This window comes from Phocoena sinus, chromosome 8 (genome assembly GCF_008692025.1).
Source record: "Phocoena sinus isolate mPhoSin1 chromosome 8, mPhoSin1.pri, whole genome shotgun sequence".
Taxonomy (NCBI): domain Eukaryota; kingdom Metazoa; phylum Chordata; class Mammalia; order Artiodactyla; family Phocoenidae; genus Phocoena; species Phocoena sinus.
Window position 1 is genome coordinate 72,001,059 of NC_045770.1, and position 19,899 is coordinate 72,020,957.

The 19,899-nt window shown below is 44.2% G+C and overlaps 1 protein-coding gene across 4 annotated transcripts in view; it reads right to left on the reverse strand.

Annotated features, from left to right (window-relative positions):
- The window catches only part of SERGEF (secretion regulating guanine nucleotide exchange factor), a 228,210-nt gene that overhangs the window by 160,651 nt on the left and 47,660 nt on the right, over positions 1-19,899 (reverse strand). For all 4 annotated transcript variants that reach the window (XM_032641881.1, XM_032641882.1, XM_032641884.1 and 1 more), the window contains exon 9: positions 19,675-19,841. In XM_032641881.1, coding sequence (XP_032497772.1) covers positions 19,675-19,841 — 167 coding nt within the window. The remainder of the gene's footprint in view (positions 1-19,674; positions 19,842-19,899) is intronic.

Below are 19,899 nucleotides of genomic sequence, written 5' to 3' on the forward strand. Positions count from 1 at the left end.
AGGACATGCAACCAAGAACAACGCCACAAAGATTCTCAGCAATATTTGGAAAGGAGAAGGAACAAAGTTGTTTGTTCATTTTATTTTTAATTAAAGGTGTTAACTGCAGAGGAAAGAGACCTATGAAAACCTTTCTAATAATGCAGACAGTACACTCTCCACCCGGGCCGCTCCTTCCCTCTTCCAGTCTAGCAAAGAAGAGGAAAGCAGAATGGGGTCTAGCAAATCAACTGAGTCCATTCTCGTAGGCTCCACACGGAAGCTGGAAGACCACTTTTCAGACCAAAAAGAGGAGTCAGAGGAAAACTGAGCCACCTCGCACCTTTGGCACTCTTCTCAATGTGCTAATATCCCAGAAAGCTAACAAGGCCACCTGGGATAGTGGAAGAGACTGGGAATCTGGGGGGCAGGCCCAGCTCTGCCACTGACCTGCTGTGCAGCCTTGAGCCAGGTGCTTATCTTCTCTGAGTTCTAGTGTCCCCATGTGTAAGACAGAGACGATAATATGTACCTAATTGAATATATATTATTGATTTTAGTTTTGTCTGTTAGAATTTCATATTTATGGAATCATGCAGGATGTAGTCTTTTGTATAAGGCTTCTTTCACTCAGAACTTTTTTGAGATTTCATCCATGTTGTTGGATGTATCACTTCACTCCTTCTGAATTGCATGAATATACTACATTTCTTTATCCATTCTCCTACTGCTGGATGCTTGGACTGGTCCCAGTTTGGGGCTATAGTGAATAAAGATTCTACTTTCAGTCTATTATTCTAATTACTCTAGATACCTCATATAAGTGGAATCGCACCCTATTTACCTTTTTGTGATTGGCTTATTTCATTTAGCATAATGTCCTCAAGGTTCATCCTTGCTGTAGCACGTGTCAGGATTTCCTTTCTCCTTCAGGCTCAGTAATAATTCCATTGTATGGATATACCACATTTTGCTCATCCACTCATCTGTCAGTGAACATTTGGGTGGCTTCCACCTTTTGGCTATTGTAAGTAATGCTGCTATGAACATTCTTCAAGATCCCATTTCCAATTCTTTTGACTACATATCCATATGTGGAATTGCTGGATTATATAGCAGTTTTACTTTTAATATTTTGAGGAACCACCATACTGTTTTCCACAGCAGCTGCACCATTTTACATTTCCATGAACATTGCCTGAGGGTTACAATTTCTCTACATCCTAGCCAACACTTGTTATTTTTTTTCTTTTCTTTTCTTTTCCATAGTAGCTATCCTAATGGGTATGAGGTAGTATCTCATTGTGGTTTTAATTTCCATTTCCCTAATGATTAGTGACGCTGAGCATCTTTTCATATGCTATTGGCCATTTGTACATCATCTCTGAAGACATGCCTATTCAAGTTCTTTTGTTCATTTCTAAATCAAGTTATTTTTATTTTTGTTGTTGACAGACTGTAGTTTTATAGCAAATCTTCAAGTTAGGTATGTGAATCCTCCAACTTTTCTTCCTTTTCAAGACTGCTTTGGACATTCAAGGTCCTTTACATTTCCATATAAATGTTAGAATTAGCTTGTCGTTGTCTACCAGAAGAAAAGCCTCTTAGGATTTTGATTGGGATTGCTTTAAATCTATAAGTCAATTTGGGGAGGACTGACAACACTGAGTCTTTCAATCCATGAATGTGATTTATCTTTCCATTTATTTAGGTCTTCTTTAACTTCTCACAGCACTGTTTTACAGTTTTTATGTACAGTCTTTTCAGATTTTTTTTTAAGTTTATACCTAAATATTTTATTATGCTTTGTAACATAATTGTAAAATAATTTTTTAAGATCTTCCAATTTTTTGTTGTTGCTGTATAAAAAATGTAATCAATTTCTGACTGTTGACTCTGTACTCTGTTAAATTCACTTCTTGGTTCTATCTAAAGTTATCTTATAGATTCCTTAAGATTTTCTATGTCAACGATTATGTCATCTGTGAATAAAAACAGGTTTATTACTTTCTCATTTTTAAGCTTATTATTGCTTTTTCTTACTTTATGGAACTCACTAGGAACCTCCTTCCAGTATAATGTTGAATGAAAATGGTGATAGAGGGCACACTTGCCTTAGTCTGATCTTAAAAGGAACACTTTCAATTTTTCATTATTGATTATGACATTTGCTTTCTATAAATGCCCTTTATTAGATTGCAGAAGTTCCATTCTATTTCTAATTTGCCAGAATTAGATTTATTATCACAAATGGATGTTAAAACTTTTTCCAACTTTATTGAGGCATAATTGACAAATAAAAATTGTATGTATTTAAGATGTGCAATGGAATTTGATCTACATATACACTGTAAATGATTACTACAATCAAGCTAATTAGCACATCTATCACTTCACATAATTACTGTGTGTGTGTGTTAAGAACACTTAAGATACACTACTCTCTTAGCAGATCGCAAGTATACAATACAGTATTATTAACTATACTTACCATACTATACGTTAATCTCCAGAACTTATTCATCCCATATAACTGAACCCTTTGGCCAACATCTCCCCATTTCTCCCACCGGGCAACTACCATTCTACTCTGTTTTTTTTTGGATTCCATATATATATATATATATATATATATATATATATATATATATACACACCTACTTTCACTTCTGATACTGGTATTTTGTGATCTCTTTCTCTTTTTTCTTGATCAGTCCAGCTAGATACTTGTTGATATTTTCAAAGAATTGTTTTGGGTTTATTATTTTTCTCTATTTTTTGTTTCCTATTTCATTAATTTCTGCTCCTATCTTTATAGTTTCCTTCATTCTACTTATTTTGGGCTTACTTTTCTTTTTCCACCTTCTAAAGGTGGAATCTTAAGTCACTGAATCTAGTCCTTTCAAATATATGCACTTAAGTATGTAAATTTCCCTAAAAGCACTGCTTTATCTGCATCCCACAAATTTTCATTATTATTCAGCCAATAAAATGGAAAACCTAGAAGAAATGGACAAATTCTTAGAAATGTACAATCTCCCAAGACTGAATAAGGAAGAAATAGAAAATATGAGCAGGCCAGTTACCAGTAATAAGATAGAATCAGGAATAAAAAACCTCCCAACAAACAGAAGTCCAGGACCAGACAACTTCACAGGTGAATTCTACCAAACATAATTCTACCAAACCTATCTTCTTAAACTATTCCCAAAAATTGCAGAAAAAGGAACACTTCCGAACGCATTCTACAAGGCCAGCATCACCCTGATACCAAAACCAGACAAAGACACTACACAAAAAAAGAAAATTACAGGCCAGTATCATTGATGAACACAGACGCAAAATTCTCAACAAAATATTAACAAACTGAATTCAACAACACATTAAAAGGATTATACATCATGATCAAGTGGGGTCTCAAGGATAGTTCAATATCTGCAAATCAATGTGATGTATAATATTAACACATTAAAGAATAAAAATCATACGATCATCTCAATAGATGCAGAAAGCTTTTGATGAAATTCAGCATGAAGTCTTAAAATCTTTTTATTTTGAAATGAATTCAAGCAGAGAAAAGTTGCAGTACTATATAAAGAAAACTCATATTCCCAAATATTAACATTTTACCATCTTTGCTCTATATTTCCTTTCCTCTCTTTCTCCATTTTCTTTCTGAACTATCTCTGAGCCAGTTACCAAACTGATGCCCTATCACTCCAAAACATGTTAGTGTATTTGAGACCAAAACCATCAACACTCTCTACATAACAATTCAACCATCAAAACTAAAAAATTGGGGGCTTCCCTGGTGGCGCAGTGGTTGAGAGTCTGCCTGCCGATGCAGGGGACGCGGGTTTGTGTCCCGGTCTGGGAAGACCCCACATGCCGCAGAGCGGCTGGGCCCGTGAGCCATGGCTGCTGAGCCTGCACGTCCGGAGCCTGTGCTCCACAACGGGAGAGGCCACAACAGTGAGAGGCCCGCGTATCGCAAAAAAAAAAAAAAAAAAATTGGGACTTCCCTGGCGGTCCAGTGGTTGAGACTCTGAGCTTCCAACGCAGCGGGCGCAGGTTCGATCCCTGGTCAGGGAACGAAGATCCCACATGCTATGTGGCGTGGCCAAAAACAAAAACAAACTAAAAGATTAACACTGGTATGTGAGTACCAACACAACTTCAGACTCCATTGAGATTGCACCAATTGTTCCATTAGTGTCCTGTGCAACAAAAGGATCCAGTTCACAACTGTATGTTTCATTTAGTTGCCACACCTCTTTAGAATCTTTCAATTTGGAACAGTTCCTCAGTCTGTCCCTGACTTTCAGGACCTTGACACTTGGGAAGAATGGGCCTGCTTTTGGTCACTCTCCACTTCCTTCAGGTGGTTATTTTTTTACATTTTATCTGAGTTTACAGTTGCTTTCTGTGGGGTTTGGTCCAAAAGAACTACTCCACCATTACCAGAAATGGAATCAAGATGGGATTCAACCCTCTTCTGACCACAGATGACACATGGAAAACCTGCCTCTCTGTTTGACTAGCATGACAGTTCTCACATCTACAAAATAGGAACAGCTCCAATATGCAGCCTCATAGCATTTCATATAATTTTTCCAAATATCTATTTTATTATTATAATTAAGATGATGCCTATATGGAGTTAAAAATCAAATAGTACAGAAAAATATCAAATGAAAAGAAAAAGTCCCCCACCTAACATTAAAAGAATTATCTCTAATGAGCAGAATCTCTCCATGCTTGGCCCACCAGTGATACGAAAACTAAAGAAAACTCTGACTGAGAATCAGAAGACCTAAGTTTCCAATTCTGGTTCTACTGCTCCAAAACTGGCTTTAGGTAAGTCACCTATTCATGCAAAAAGTATTTACTTAGCTCCTGGTAGCATATTTAACCCTCTGTACATCAGTTTCCTTATCTGTGAAATGCATAACACTATCCATCTTTTCCATATGCCTCACAGGCAGGAAAAAAATGATGCAATATTGTATGTTTGGGTATGCTGAAAGTTGAAAGCATAATACAAATGTAATAATATATCAAGTGTTAGACCTCTGGAAAAATCAACATGAAAATCATAAGACTTAGTTGGACTATAGGAGACAAATTAAAGATGAGATGTGAATGGAAGAATCTATATTTTATTTGGTTTTATATTATTATACTATCTATACCTGTACTGTCCAATATAGTAGCTACTAGCCACATGTGGGTATTTAAATTTGAATTCATTAAAATAAAATAAAATTTTAAATAAATTCCTCTGTCACACTAACTACATTTCAAGCGCTCAGCAGCCAGCTGTGGTTACCAGCTACTGTATTGGACCAATACAGACCATTTCCATCATCATATAAAGTTCTACTGGAGAGTACTGATCCATACTATTTTATATAATGTATACTCTTAACTGCCTGATATTAATGTTGTTACTGTGGAATTAATGCATAGCAACTAGCCTGCCACTACGAAACAAAACAAACAAAAAAATCTTAAAGCTAAAAAGAAATCTGGATAGGGAAGAGTTCTAACGAAACCAGAATGTTAGTGGCCTTAGAGCTTTGGAAGAACCCTTGGAATTGCTTGTCATTGCACAGATTGGAAAGCTGAGGCCCAGGAAGCAGAGTCTCAGATCCCAGGTCCCACAGAGAGTTAACATTCGAGTTTGAAATGGAATCCTGGTATTTCACAGCATAGGCTTTGCAGTAGGATCTGGATTTTAATCACAACTCTCTCACTTACTAGCCATGTGGCCTTGGACAAATGACCACCCCCAAGCCTCACTCTCCTCATCTAAAAACTGAGGAATAATAATCCCAATGCTGCTCAGTTGTCCCGAGGATTAAAGGGACGATGTCTAGAAAGTGTTTAGCAGAGACCCCGGCACCCCACTGGGACTTGGTGGATGCTACCCGCTATCATTATTAGCTGAGACACTGCTCTTTCCACTACACCGCAAACTCCGATCGGGAAGGCTTCGGCCACCACACGCATCATCATCATGGAGCTGGTGAGTATAGGAAAGAACGGGGAAATTATGCAGCTTGGCAAAATGTGCCAGGGGAGCAGAATGATAAATGCATTGTACAGCAGTAACTACGGAACTGCTCCCACAAGTCCCCAAACAGTAGCAGAAATTTCACCTTGAGGGGTGCAAAGGGAAATGTACCATTTTCTTGCCTCTGTGCTCTTCCCCTTAAATAGGCATCTGAGGAATGGAGCACTGCAGACTGAGAAAGATGTTTATATTTCTATGACCCTCAAGCTGAGACAACTGGAGGAGTCAGCATTCTGTTTCCATTCCTCTCCTTCCAGAACGAATATATCACAACTCTGTCAGCAACCTACAGCTATCCCCACCGCCGGCAGACCTCTCCAAGCCTGCTTCTGAGTAGGTGGAGCTCAAATCCCCGAGGCTTCTTCAAGTGCCTGCTGTGTGACCTAGCCCCTTGCCCCATGCCCTTCAGGGTATGACATTCCCCCCAAATCCTAAAATACAGTGCCCACTCTCCAGCACCATATGCTATCCTCTGGAAGACGACCATACACAGGTGCTCAGATGCTAGAGCAAAATCAAATAGTAACAGGTGAGGAGAGGTTTCCATTCAATTCTGCAACAAATCTCAACCACCTGCTTTCTGACAGGCACTGTGCCACGCACAAAAGATACAACCGCAACCAAGACATGGTACCTGCCCTCAAGTAGTTTATATTTGAAATGGCAACTGGAGTTGTCCAAAGTAGAATCAACTAGGTAAGCTCTAATCTGAGCCTTGTAAAGTGGTACAACTTGGATTTGCAGGTAAGGGGGCTGGGATTGAGATACTATGAAACTCATCCCTGTTGCCAGTATGAATGGAAACAGAAGCCATTGGATTTGCAGGTCAGGGGGCTGGGATTGAGATACTACGAAACTCATCCCAGTTGCCAGTATGAATGGAAACAGAAGCCCAAGAAAGGACCATAAGGAACTAAAATATCCTTTCTCAACTCTTCAAAGGCACACTTCACTGTCCCAGCTTTAAAGTGGGAGTTTCTGGTGAAAGAAAACCATTCACCTCCCCTAGTCTGTGCCCAGACACCAAAGAGGGGAGAAGGAACTGTCACAGGCTCTACCTCTTCGGGCACCATCTGGATGTCTCGGAGGGGGTGGTGAGCACCATTCTCAGTCACCTCTTTGCCCTCAAGCCTGAACAACCACCATCCAGTCACCTGGATGTCCATTAGTCCAGGACACTGCCACTGTGTTATCTCTGCCACTCCCTAGCTGTGTCCTCCGACAAGTTACTTCCCCAAGTTTTGGTTTCCTCATCTACAAAATGGGGAGGTACCCTGCTCCATGGAAATGAGGTAAGAATTGAAAGTGATGTTTATACAGTGCACAATGTGTGGTACATAGTCAATGTTCAACAAATAGGAGCTATCATTATTATTATTTCTTAAAAATCCTAATGTTCCCCATCAAGACTTTCTTAATTGCCAACCTCTGTGCTCATACCCAAGCCTGCCAATACCATCACCAGGTTTATCATCTCAGAAGGAACCAGCCTCTTCCTATAGATCCTTCAGAAGACTGAAAAGCCTTGATCTTCTCACCCACCAAACTCAGTCTCCCTCGGCCTTTAAATTTCAACTCCTCTATGAAGCTCTGCCAAAGACTCAAGAAACCTGGCCAACAACTCTTTTCCCTGACACTGCCCCTAGATCTCTCTGCTCCCAAGTCCTCAGCTCTTTCCTGTAGGAGATTTATACCATCAGTCACATCCCATTCAGAAAGCTGTAGGACTCTAGATGTCCTCCCTGTTGTCACTTTCCAAGTCCAATGCTCAAATGCACTGACAGGTAATAATGGATAAAGAGGAACACAAGAATCATGGAAATGATTCATATCAAACTCCAGCTCTTTAATAACTGACAACAATTTGCAAAGAGCTACAAGAAATGGAAGTTTCCTGAAAACCCACAGAAGACTGCATATGACAGAGAAGTCAACCAACTTAACTTACGTTTGTTCGTTGCTTCACGGTTATAAAATGCTTTCATATTCATAATCATTTTGACAACAGCTTGCAGAGGCAGGCCTAGAAGCAGTATCCTATCTGACAGTTGCAAAATCAGAGGTTCAGAGAAGTAAAGCAGTTTGTCCAAGAATCAAACGACAATGTAAAGTCACTTGATTCTCCCAAGTCCTTCTTCTATTGGTTGCTCCTTCACACAGACTCTATCGTCAAATGATGTGCATGCTCCAGGCTAGTAAAAAAAAAAATCTTACACAAAAAGGATCACATGGAAATAAAACTACAGAGAAGATACTCAAGAATGACTAAATTATTATTCTAAAGTGAGGAACTTTCCTCACTCAATCCTGGGAGTGCTAGCTACAACAACACATACATTTTGTTCAGCAACCATGAGCAGTTGTCCCCAGCCAGCTCAGTCTCCTGAAGTGGCCCATGGAAGGTCCTCATGGCAGCTACAAGCAGCCTCCCAGCACCTATTAGTGGCTCCCACTCTGCCTTCTGCTTTCCTTTCTCCTTACATTTCTGGCCCCTCTGAAAAGCCAGAAGCTTCACTGTTGATTGATTGTCGTAGCAGCTGCTATTTTCACATCTCTGATTCCTTCCATTTCTGCTACCCACAGCCAGTACCCCCCATCTTGGATGACACCAGGCATCCAGTAAAAACAGCTCTCATCCAAAGAGCAATCTGCAGATGCAGGAGGTGGCCACCAGCACTGACAGTGTTCCCACAGAGAGAACCACTACATCACAGAAGGAAATTACACAATCATACAAAGACTAACTTCTTCCTTCTAGTCATAATTTGGTGGTCCCACTACCAAACGGCCTGCGGTCTTCGGGTTCTGAAGGTTACATGCCAAAAGCATGGCCTGGTTTGCTTCCTTGGAAGTGACAAGAGCAATGTTTTCTCTTTATCTACCTCGTGGGGCGCCTACCAGCCAAGGCCTCAGAGGCTCAGGACGCTGCAGGCCAAGAAGAGGCTGGAACTGGATGGGATTACCTTTGGGGAAGAGGGGTGACTACAGGCTTGGTTCCTAAGGCAGCCATTCAATATAACATACCCAAAGGGGTCTGGCAGAGAGAGGCTTGATTCAGGCCCTTGCCAATATCAAAGAAGGCCTCCAAGCAGGAAGCTCTGAGCAGCAATAACCCTTGGAATCAAACACTTGGCACTCTACTGGGGAACTCAGAACAAGGTCCTGAACAGTGACCAGGGGTCCAGAACACAGAGTCCAGGCCCCGGGCAATGAGACTGGCAAAAGCCAGGCTCTGCTCAGGGTAGGGTTCCTGTGCTAGTGGAACTGGAAGAGAGGTCAGTGTGGGAGGGAGAAAGCATTTAAGAAAGGCAAAAGGAAGGCCAGGGTTCATCACAGCCAAGGAGCCAGGCCTCCAGCAGCCCACCAAATGCCAGATCTGGAATCGCAAGAGGTCTCAGGGACAAGGGAGGTTGAGGAAAGGTGGAAAAGGGCTTCAGGGACAGCAGTCCAACAAGAGTCAAGGAAGGGGGGTAACGGCACCAAGCAAAGAAAAACTGAGAAAGAAAGAAGAGGCAGGTCTGTTAGGCTGAATGGCAGGAATACTGAGATGAATATAAGACATCGTCCTTGTTATCCATTGTTGCGGGGTGCGGGGAGGCGGGGGGCGGGGAGTAGTTGTCCAAGCAGCCAAGGGCAAAGGAAAGCAGAAGAACCAGAAGAATCAAAGACCCAGAAGTATCAAACAACATGACGATTTCGTTGGTTTGACACAGATGTATTGCAAGGTGCAAGGGAGAGACTGGTAGAAGGTGAGGCTGGATATTGACAGGGGCGGTATCAAGAAGAGCTTTTTATGACAAGCCCGAGATTATAGACATCATCCTAGATGGGAGGCCAAAAAGCAAAGGTATACATTCATCCCTATAATAATTATTTGCTGAGTACCTACTGTGTGCTGGGCACTAATTAAGGTGATGGAGACACAGTGGTGAACAAGGCCTACAGTCACACTCTAATAACCGCATTCTTTGCACAACTAGCTGTGGAGATTAGGGATTGTGTGTTTCTCCTACCTCTTGAGGGCAGAGGTTGGGTCTTATTCTCCTCTATTTCCAGAAGGCTCAGCTAAGTTTCTTCCATATAGTACCTTTCCAATAAGTGTTTATTGTGGGAATGCTTCCTGTATTTTCTTTTTTTTTCAATTGAAGTATAGTTGATTTACAATGTTGTTAATTACTGCTTACAGCAAAGTGACTCAGTTATGCATATATACATTCTCTTTCATATTCTTTTCCATTATGGCTTATCATAGGGTATTGAATATAGTTCCTGTGCTATACAGTAGGACCTTGTTGTTTATCAATCCTATACACACCAGTTTGCATCTGCTAATCCCAAACTCCCAATCCATCCCTCTCCCACCTCCCTCCATATTTTCTTAAAATCTTTTTTTTAAAATAAGAGCATAATATGATCAGATTTATATTTTAGTACATCATTTTGGCAGCTGGGTGGGGGCACCTAGAAGGTGCACAAACTAGAGACAAGGGGTTCTCAACTGAGGGGTGGTCACTGTCACTAGGCAATAGATAATGGGGGTCCAAGCTAGGGGAACAGTGGTGTAGATGGAGGTAGTTTTAGTGCCCTGGCCAATCGATTCACTTACAGCTCACTCAGCCTTCACAGACCTTGTATTTCTCTCATCAAACCACTGCAGCCTCCTTTGAAGACTCTGTTGGCTTCTGTTTTCACTCTAAACCTTGGCATGATTTACTTTCACCCTGGGACAGCCCTGCTTTCAAGGTCAAAGCCAACAAAAGACAGCTGGTCAACTCCAGGGTGACCCCGGGCACGGCCTGGGGCAGTCGTAATGCTGCAGAGCATGGTGGTGACACACGAGGTCACTGGAGTTTAAATCAGCGCTGATGAATTTCCTCTGCTGCTGAGAGGAAGCACCGGAGACATCCTTGCTGTTGATGCTGATGGCTACCTCAAAAGACAGGAATTCACCCTCCCCGGCCCTGCACGGAGATTGGCTGTGGGTTACCAAGCACCTGGCCTCCGATATTTTCACTTGTTCTGATTCTAAGAAGTATTTATCACAAAATCCAGGACAGTTCTTTGTAGCTCCTAAGATCTCAAGTGATTAAGACAGAAGAGCAGCTCTGATTCAGACTTATCACAAAACCTGTGTCTGAAGCATAGAGTGGCTCACTTGTCATGAACCCAACAGTAACTCTTTTGTACAGCCCTTTAGAGTTTATAAAAGCCCTTTTATAGCTTATTTGCATCTTTCAATAGCTCTGTAGGCAACGTAAAGCAGATATTAGTACTCCCATTTTGTAGACGAGAAAACTAAGGCTTGGAGAGGTTTTGACTGGCCCAAAGTCATATGAGTTGTCGGTGACAGAGCAGAAATTCCAACCCTGGTCTCACTCCACATTCAAGCCTCTGTCCATCATACCTCCAACTCTAGCAAGCACTAGGGTTTACCACAATCATGAGTTAATGTCTCTGTCCCAGTCCTCACTGACACCAGTCCTTTCCTTGCTGCTTTTCCTCATAAGACAATGACCCAGATTACGAGTCTGGAGGGTGCTACCAGGTCTCCGTCAGACCCAACTACCGTGCAGCGATAGCCAAAGCCAGGGCCCAGGGCCACATTCTGATCAGAACTGTCCAGAGAGGGAGCTGTTGGTACACAGGGCTAGCTATGAGAAGGAGGGCTCTGAGAGGCAGATTCAAGTCCCTGTTCTGCCATGTAGTATATAACCTTAAGCTCATGACAGCTTTCTCTTTGAACCTCCATAGAATAAGGGCAGCAACATCTGCTCTACCCACCACTCAGGGATCAGAGCCAGGAATGGAATATTTCTTCTCCCGTTTCCAGGCAGTTACCAGATTGTGCTGGATGCACCCACTACAGAGTAAAGCAAACCAGCCCCTCCATGGAGGCCTCCCTGCAGTAACCTCAACACGCAGGCAGACAATTTGTCTTTCAATCTAAGCAGGAAGATTTAAGCCACCCAACAGGCGCTCTCACACGGTTTCAGCACACTTCTGCTGATCGTTTACTTTGTACCGAGCCTGGCCCTAATTATGCAAAGATAAATAAGACAGTGTGGGCCTTCAAAAGACTCTAGGTTTGATTTAGAGACGGACATGTTAATGAGTACTGTATTGCTAATAAACACGGTATCCCAGCATTGGGCAGCAACTTTGTCTTTCTGTTGTGAATTCTTGGCACACTGTACGGTGCTGCCCACAGTAGGATGCAGTAAACATTTACTGAATAAATAAATAAAACTAACATAAAACATGACAACAAAGGGTACACACACTTCAGTGAAAGGATTGCTCTTCTCCACCCGGAAGCTTCCATCTTCCCATATCCCCTTTTCTCTTTACTCCTGTCCTGAAAGAAAAGGATCCTTCCTTCTTGTCAGAACTAACCCCTTCACGGTGATTTCCCTCCTCTCCCTCATCTCCTTGGAGGCCTTGCTCCAGCCATCCTGCCTCCCTCTTGCATCTGTCCTCAGAAGCTTTCTCTCTCTTTCTTTCCCTCTCTCTAATCCTTGCTTTCAGCCTTCTGACCCACCTCAGGTTCCCCGAGCTTACAAAACTAACTTGAACCAAGCTCTCCTTTCGAGTTCCTGAGCTCGTGCCCATCCTCCTTTGACCACCGAATCTCTCGATTCTGTTGTTTGCACCTGCAGCCTGTATTTCTCCTCACCCTTTCATTCGCCCCATGTCCTTCGAAGCTGCTCTCAGAAGCGTCACCACCCCTCCCCAACACCAAGGCCAGTGGTCTTGTCTCAGTCTCCAAGCTCCCTGACCTCCCTGCTGAAATCCCTTCGGCTTCTGCGACACTGCAGCTCCTGGCTTGCTTTCTCCCTCTCTTGTCAATACTCAGTCTCTTTCTGGCTGCTCTTCCTCTGCTTTCCTCTCAATGCAAGTTCTTGCCAAGATTGCCTTGTTACTTCACATTAGCTCCCTTGAGAACTAATTTAATGTCAAAGCTTCCAACTCAGGAAGGCTTTCCAGTCACCACCTCCACCGCAACCGCCCTGAGCCCAACCCTGCAGAGTCCAACAGAACCACAGGGACTAAAAGTGCAAGAAAGAAAAGGTCCCCAAGGATAGGGGAAGGGATGGGATCAACATGGTTTCAATGTCAGACTCTCTCACAGCCTCTGTCACATTCTGCTTGTCCTGCAATGAACTTATCTTAGTTCTGCCACCAGCTCACAAGCTCCTAAGACAGGATCCGTCCCACTCTTCTCTGCTCCCCACATTCGGCGAATGTAGTGCTCGGACAGACGGGCACACATAAGCATTTTCCAGATAAAAGAAGAAAAAGTGAAGATGAATAGGCGTGAAAGCACTTGGTAAATTGGAAAGCACTAAAGGACTAGAAGCCTCACCATCAACAGACTTCATAAGAAACTTCTGGGTTGTTTGGACACATTGCAGCATCGGTGCCTGTCCTCTGGCTCTGCATGACATTTGATGCCCAAATGCCTAAGAACATGGAAATGCCTATTCCGGAACTGGCCTGGGATTGAGAGGCACAGACTACAGCGACAGAGAGAGAGAAGAGGAGCTGTAAAGGGTCTCACCCTCTGAGACCACCTCTTTCTCATGTGCTCAGTCAGTAAACATCCACTAAGCACCTATGAGGTGCCGGGAGCTATTCCAGACACTGGGAACACAGCTTTGAATAAGATGACGAGGGCCCGTGCCCTCCTGGATATTATGTTTCAGTGAGAAGAGATGATAAATACAAATAAAAGAAAACAGCAGGTAGTAAATAAATGCTTCTGTATCAGATGCTTTACCATCTCTTTCAAACAAAACAGCCCTGGCTGGTGGCTCTTTCTCTCTCCTGAGTGTTCACACGGACAAATCCAGTCCCCTGCTTTGAGGTTTGTTTTGTGTTTTTCTCCCCGTTAGGTCAGCAGCTACAGCACAGATGTGCTAGCTTCTCTAATCTCCAGCAAAACCGTGTTTGGATGAACACTGCCACCCCATTTGAGGAGGCCTCTGAAACCACCACACCTGGAAGGTTTGGGCAGCCTGGCCGCCATGGTCTCAGAGGCCTACTGCCCCTCTGAGAAGAGCGATGATGATGTGGATACTTACCAGGGAGCTACTTGGGGAGGCTTTTTCAGGTTGTGTTCATCTGTCAGAGCCCTCCGGACTCAGCTGATCGCTGGTGGTAGATTTCTGTGTTATTTAGGGCACTGAAGTCCCACAGTCTTGACACAAACTTAAAATTAGAAATGCATTAAATATAGGAAAGGAGGAAGGTCATTCAGGAAAGGCAGCCTTCCGAGGGAGCTGCAGGACAAAGACACCCTGGAAACTTCCAGGTTCGTTAATGTGTTTTACACAGCATTCCAGTGGTATTTCTCCTTCAGAAATAACACTGTGGAAAGCGTAGGGGACTGGCTCAAACCTCAGCTAACACAGCGGAGTGAGTGACTCTGCAAACTAAAAATAGCTTCTTTCCCACTCATTCTGACAGATTTCACTTAGACCCTGTGCACAGGCTGATTCTCCAACAAACAGTTTTAGTCCTGCAGCAAAATGAGGGCTGGTGGCATTTGGGCTTGACAATTACCCAATCCCTGGTTCGACTCTAGTTTATTTCCACGTTTCCTGCTGTTGCTCCAATGGCTGCGTGTATGCACACACGTGCACGTGTGCACTGAGCTCCCTGACTGGGATTTGGTGCTCCTCAACCAAACGTGGGCAGAATTCAAACCAGGAACATGACTCAGGACCATGGCTGCAGACTGAGCCCAGAGCAAGGTTCTCAGAAACACCGGGAAGGTTCTTTGTCTCAGGTCTTCTCCTAATTCCCAGCTAGCCTCTCTGGGCCTCAGTTTCCTCAATTATAAAAGAAGGGTAATCATTCCTATTCTGGCCTATTTCACAGCATCACCCTGGGATCAAAAGAGATAACGTATGCAAGAGTTATTTTCCTTTAGACATACTCCTATCAGAAGGATGGATGGCAGTGATGGGGCAGGTGAAACAGGCAGCCAGACTACAAAACTAGGCTGGACCACTGGAAGGGACAGGCATCCCGACTGTACCAGGAGCTAAAAGCAGATCCAGATTCACAGCCTTAGCTCGTGTTGTCCCCTCTGCCTGGAATGTCCTTCTCCCTTTGCTAAACTCCTACTCATTTTTAAGAACCCAGTCCAAACACTTCTTTTTGTTAGTGTCTTCAGAATAAATTATTCCATCTTCACTGCTCCCTTAGCCTTTCGTACACACCTCTAACAGCACTTTTCACTCTATAGGGTAAGGAATTTATTTACGTACGTGGAAGTTCTTTGAGGGCAAAGATTATTCTTTATCTTTGTATCCACTTCCCCACCCACCACCAGTGTGTGGTCAAAGCAAGTGTATGGTAAGTGTCAACCAATGTTCACTGGGTTGACAAGGAATGGACAAGAACCCAAAGCCAAGAAGGGGGTAAACCCAGGAGACACGCACACAGGTGGGACAGCAGGCACAGAGCCAGTGGAGGGGGTGGCAGGAGGAGAATCCAGGAAGGTAGAGTCACCAAGGTCTGCCTGTTCCCAGCAATAAGGTCACAGCCACAGGGACGGGAGTCAAAGCCAAACTGCAAGTCCTGGGAGGGCCAGGTGGGAGCATCATACTAAGTCCCAGTGACCTAAGATGGAACAGGAAGCCCTAGGGACAAGGAACAAGGGCAGAGAACAGAGCCAAGGCAAAGAGGCAGAGCAAGGCTCAAGCGGTACTGAAGTCTGGAACTTCTAGATTAGTTAACATTCCCAGGTCTGCCAAAGTTGAGCCAGCAGCTTGGGGTTGAGTGATCTTGGCTATGACACCAAGGGACTCTAGAGGCAGGAGTCATTACAAATTTAAGTAGTGATCGTTTCCATAAAATAAGAATCAGAGATGGAAGTCCGGACTCTTAGATCTATGAGAAACTTTATAGGAATCACCTGGTCTAACAACCTCAAGCTACCTATCAGGGAACTAAGGGTAAGGAGGAAAGGGGTTTGCCCAAGTTCACCCAGTCAGGGCAGAACCATGGCTAGAACCCAGGCCTTCTGACCCCCAATCCAGACCTTGTCCCCCAGAGGCTGTTGACCTCCTGACCGTCCCACTAACCAGGCCTCCTGATGGTCCCACTAACACACCAGATACCCTGCTGTAGCTGCTTCAGAATCTTAGGGGAGCCCCACTGTACCCACTGAGTACAGGCACTTCTTCCTGTGAAGTGCAGGCTTCCACCTTTGAGTGGACTTCGGAGCCAATGTTCCACAGGAAATGGCCAGGGAGCACCCCACCAGGAGCTTGGAAAGCAAAAAGCTGCTGGTGTGTATGTTTGCTGTCAGAGAGCAAACGAACAGTGCGTTCACACGCACCCTGCCCTGACATGCGCATGGGGGTAATCCCAACCACGGTGCTCTCCCTGGAATTTTCCAAGAGGGGCTAGAGAGGGCCAGTACCTAAGGCAAAGCTGACAGTGCACAAAACATACAGTCTTCAGCACCGTAAGAACATTGAACAAAGGCCCATCTGGTTTAAAATCTCAGTCTTTCTCAGGCTAGAGATGAGACATGGCTCAGAAGAAAAGAACTGAGACTCTCAGGTAATCAGAGACCCTGACTCCCGGAACTTTCGTGCAGGTGAGGGTACATATGCACCGTTACTTCATCCATACAGAACGTATGTGAGCTTCAAGTTCCTCAAGTCCAAGCCCCAGCCCCACTGTTTACCTAGTATGTGATCCAAGGCCAGTGACTTACCCATTAGTCTCCTTATTCTTAAAGCAGTGATTATAACACCTGTGCCCAAGCTTATTGTGAAAAGGAAAGAATATATGTAAAGCATTTAGCATGCTGCCTGGACCATAATAACCACCAGGTAACATTGTGTTTATTTTCTTTCTTTTGTTCATGGGAAGGGCTGGTCATACCACAGTCCAGCTCTGTCTACCTGTGCTTTCCCCTCCAACTTGGCTGTCTCTCTGGACCCTTCTGGGCAGACATCCTACCTGAGGCCTCAGCCCAGACAGCTCACTCCTCCCTCTGCTTATCCCTGGATATAGAAGAAGGTAACCGGCCAGCTATGGGACACTCAGGTCCTTGAAGGTCAGGTTACCAGTTTAGTCCAAGGCTGTTCCTGTCTCCCCAGGTGTCTGTGCACCTCCCTGGCCAAGCTCCTGCCAGGGTATCACACAGTTTAGCACAGCTCTTGTCTTTTCCAAGGTGAACGCACCCCTAGCAGCTTATAGCTCTGGCCCTCCAGCAAATAGTTGCCTGACAGGCCAGACCGGGACATGAACAGCAGAGAGAATTCCCAGACCCAGTCTACCAGCAGGAAACAGCCTGGGGTCTGAACCTGCAGTGAGACCAGTGAGAACACACATGAGCACCAGCTCCCCAGAAACCAGAGCACAGATGGAGGGGAGGACAAAAATGAAGCTGCCATAGGGCTCGGGGCTCAAGCCGACTCCTCACATTGCCCTGCCAAGAAGCTAAATAATTTAAGTCACATCAATGTGAGGCTCTTTGGCTATATGCTTACACTGGCCATGTCTGTTGCAGTGCTGCACAGTGTGGCCACCACACAGCATTCAAAGGTTCCAAAGGGAAGAAGAGAAAGGACCCAAGAGTTACTGAGTGCCTGGAGAGTGCCAAGAACTTGGCATGTAATCCTTATCGATGACCTTCTGTGGTAGGTATTATTACCCTCATCTTACCAATAAAACCAGAGATTCAGAAAAATCCATGAAGCCTCTATGCCTCTGCTGTGCTACCTGACCACAAAGTCTTAAGTGTTCTGGGAAAGAAAAGGAAAGCTAAAGAGTCTAAAGCACCATATATCAAGCTCTCAGCACCTTCCCTCACTAAGCAGACAGTACTAGCTTAAGTACTGCGTTCCCTCTTTCACTGGAGTCAACTTCTTTCAAACAGAATCTAGAGAAATACAGCAAAAGCCATGAAGATGCTCATGGCCTTTGCCCCTGCAATTTCATTCCCAAGATTTTGCCTTAAAGAAACAGTTCAACAGGGTATTCACTGCAGAGTTCACTACAGTGACCAAAAAAAAGGGAAATGATCTAAATGTCCAACATTCACAGAATGACTTGGAAAATCCCAGAATCTTCAAATCATATATTATACAGCCATTTTAAATGATCTTTAAAGACCAAGACAAAACAAAGTATTTGTGATAAAATAAATTACCACTGAATAGAAAACATTATAAATGCCACCACTATAACTTTGTATAGTATGTACATGTGTATACGCAGAAAAGGAATATAGTTGTGTTAGGGTGGTAAGATTATGGGTGGTTTTATTACTAGTATTACCATGTCTAAATTGTCCTTGTGGTGTTGTTCAGTGCCTTTACAATTAAAGAAAAAGAGACAGACAGACTGACTCAACCCAGCACCAAGGAAAGGCCCAGGAGGACCAGGGCTGGGATGTAAGGCAGAAATTGAGAACCGTCCTACATACCCGGAAGGAGGAGGCCAGGCAGGCCCCAGGGGAAGGGAAGCCCTCTAGGTATGGAGAGGGTTGTAATTAGTCTGATGCTAATTACAGAAGTCTCACTAGTTTATTAATTTTTTTTTTTTTTTTTTTTTGCGGTACGCGGGCCTCTCACTGTCGTGGCCTCTCCCATTGCGGAGCACAGGCTCCGGACGCGCAGGCCCAGTGGCCATGGCTCACGGGCCCAGCCGCCCCGCGGCATGTGGGATCTTCCCAGACCAGGGCACGAACCCGTGTCCCCTGCATCAGCAGGCGGACTCTCAACCACTGCGCCACCAGGGAAGCTCTAATTTTTTTTTGACAGACTGAATGAAGGCTGAATTCCTTCATTAAGCCAACTTGGGTTCAGAGGCACATTTCCTGAGTGGCCATCCCCATTCTTCTGAAAAACCTAGCCCTTTCTTTTTCTTTTTTTTTTTAAGGACAGCAGTAAAGTAAAATTTAGTAACAGAAACACATACCCTGGAGAAATTAAGACTCCTGCCTTAAATACAGAAATTCAAGACATTTCAGGGAACTAAAGGGGCTTGAATAAACAACTGAACTACCATGTTTTCTACACTGGGAAATATAAACAGAAGAGCAAAATACTCAGCTTAGTATTAACGGCCCCTCTGATCAGGTTCCAACCTTCTGACATTACTTCATATTCAGCCCCACAGACACACCGTGCTCCAGCCAGACAGAACTAACAGTGCTCCCCAAACACTTTCTTCCCTTTCCCACTCCCCTGACTTTGCTCCAGCTGCTGTGCCCATTGGAAAGTCCTCCTCTCTCTCACAGTGCCTGCTCAAGTCTCCCCATCCTCCAAGGCACAGCTCAAAGCCGTGTCCTCCACAAAGCCGAACCCAGTCCTGTACCCTGAACTCATCTCTCACTCTCTGAAGTGGATCCAGAGTCCCTGGAACCTTTGAAGGAGTCACACACAGTCTGCCCTGCGGCACAGGTATCCAGGTAACTGCCTTTTCTACCATATTAAACCCGAGCAACTTGAAGCAAGGACCCCTTCAGGCTTCTGCATGGAACCCACCATAAGGCCTAAACTATAAGCACACAGGTAGGCTCTCAGTGAATGCTCCCCTGAAAGATAAGGAAAAGAAACACATCACCTCTGCGGAAAGAGGTCACTTCCTACCTCAGTTGCTCCCGTTAAGCAATGCAGAGAGGAAGGTGTGCTCTTTGATGGCCTGGAGCAGCGGAGGGATGGATCCTGCTTCTTTGGTTTCCAGCCTTCATGAGACTCCAATGTCCTCCCCAGTTGACCGTAGTCTGCTCGGCCCCAGGTAAACACCTTGCCAGTTTCTAAAAAAAGAAAAAAAAATTATTTGAATTAAGGCTATATTCCACAGCTGTGCTCTCA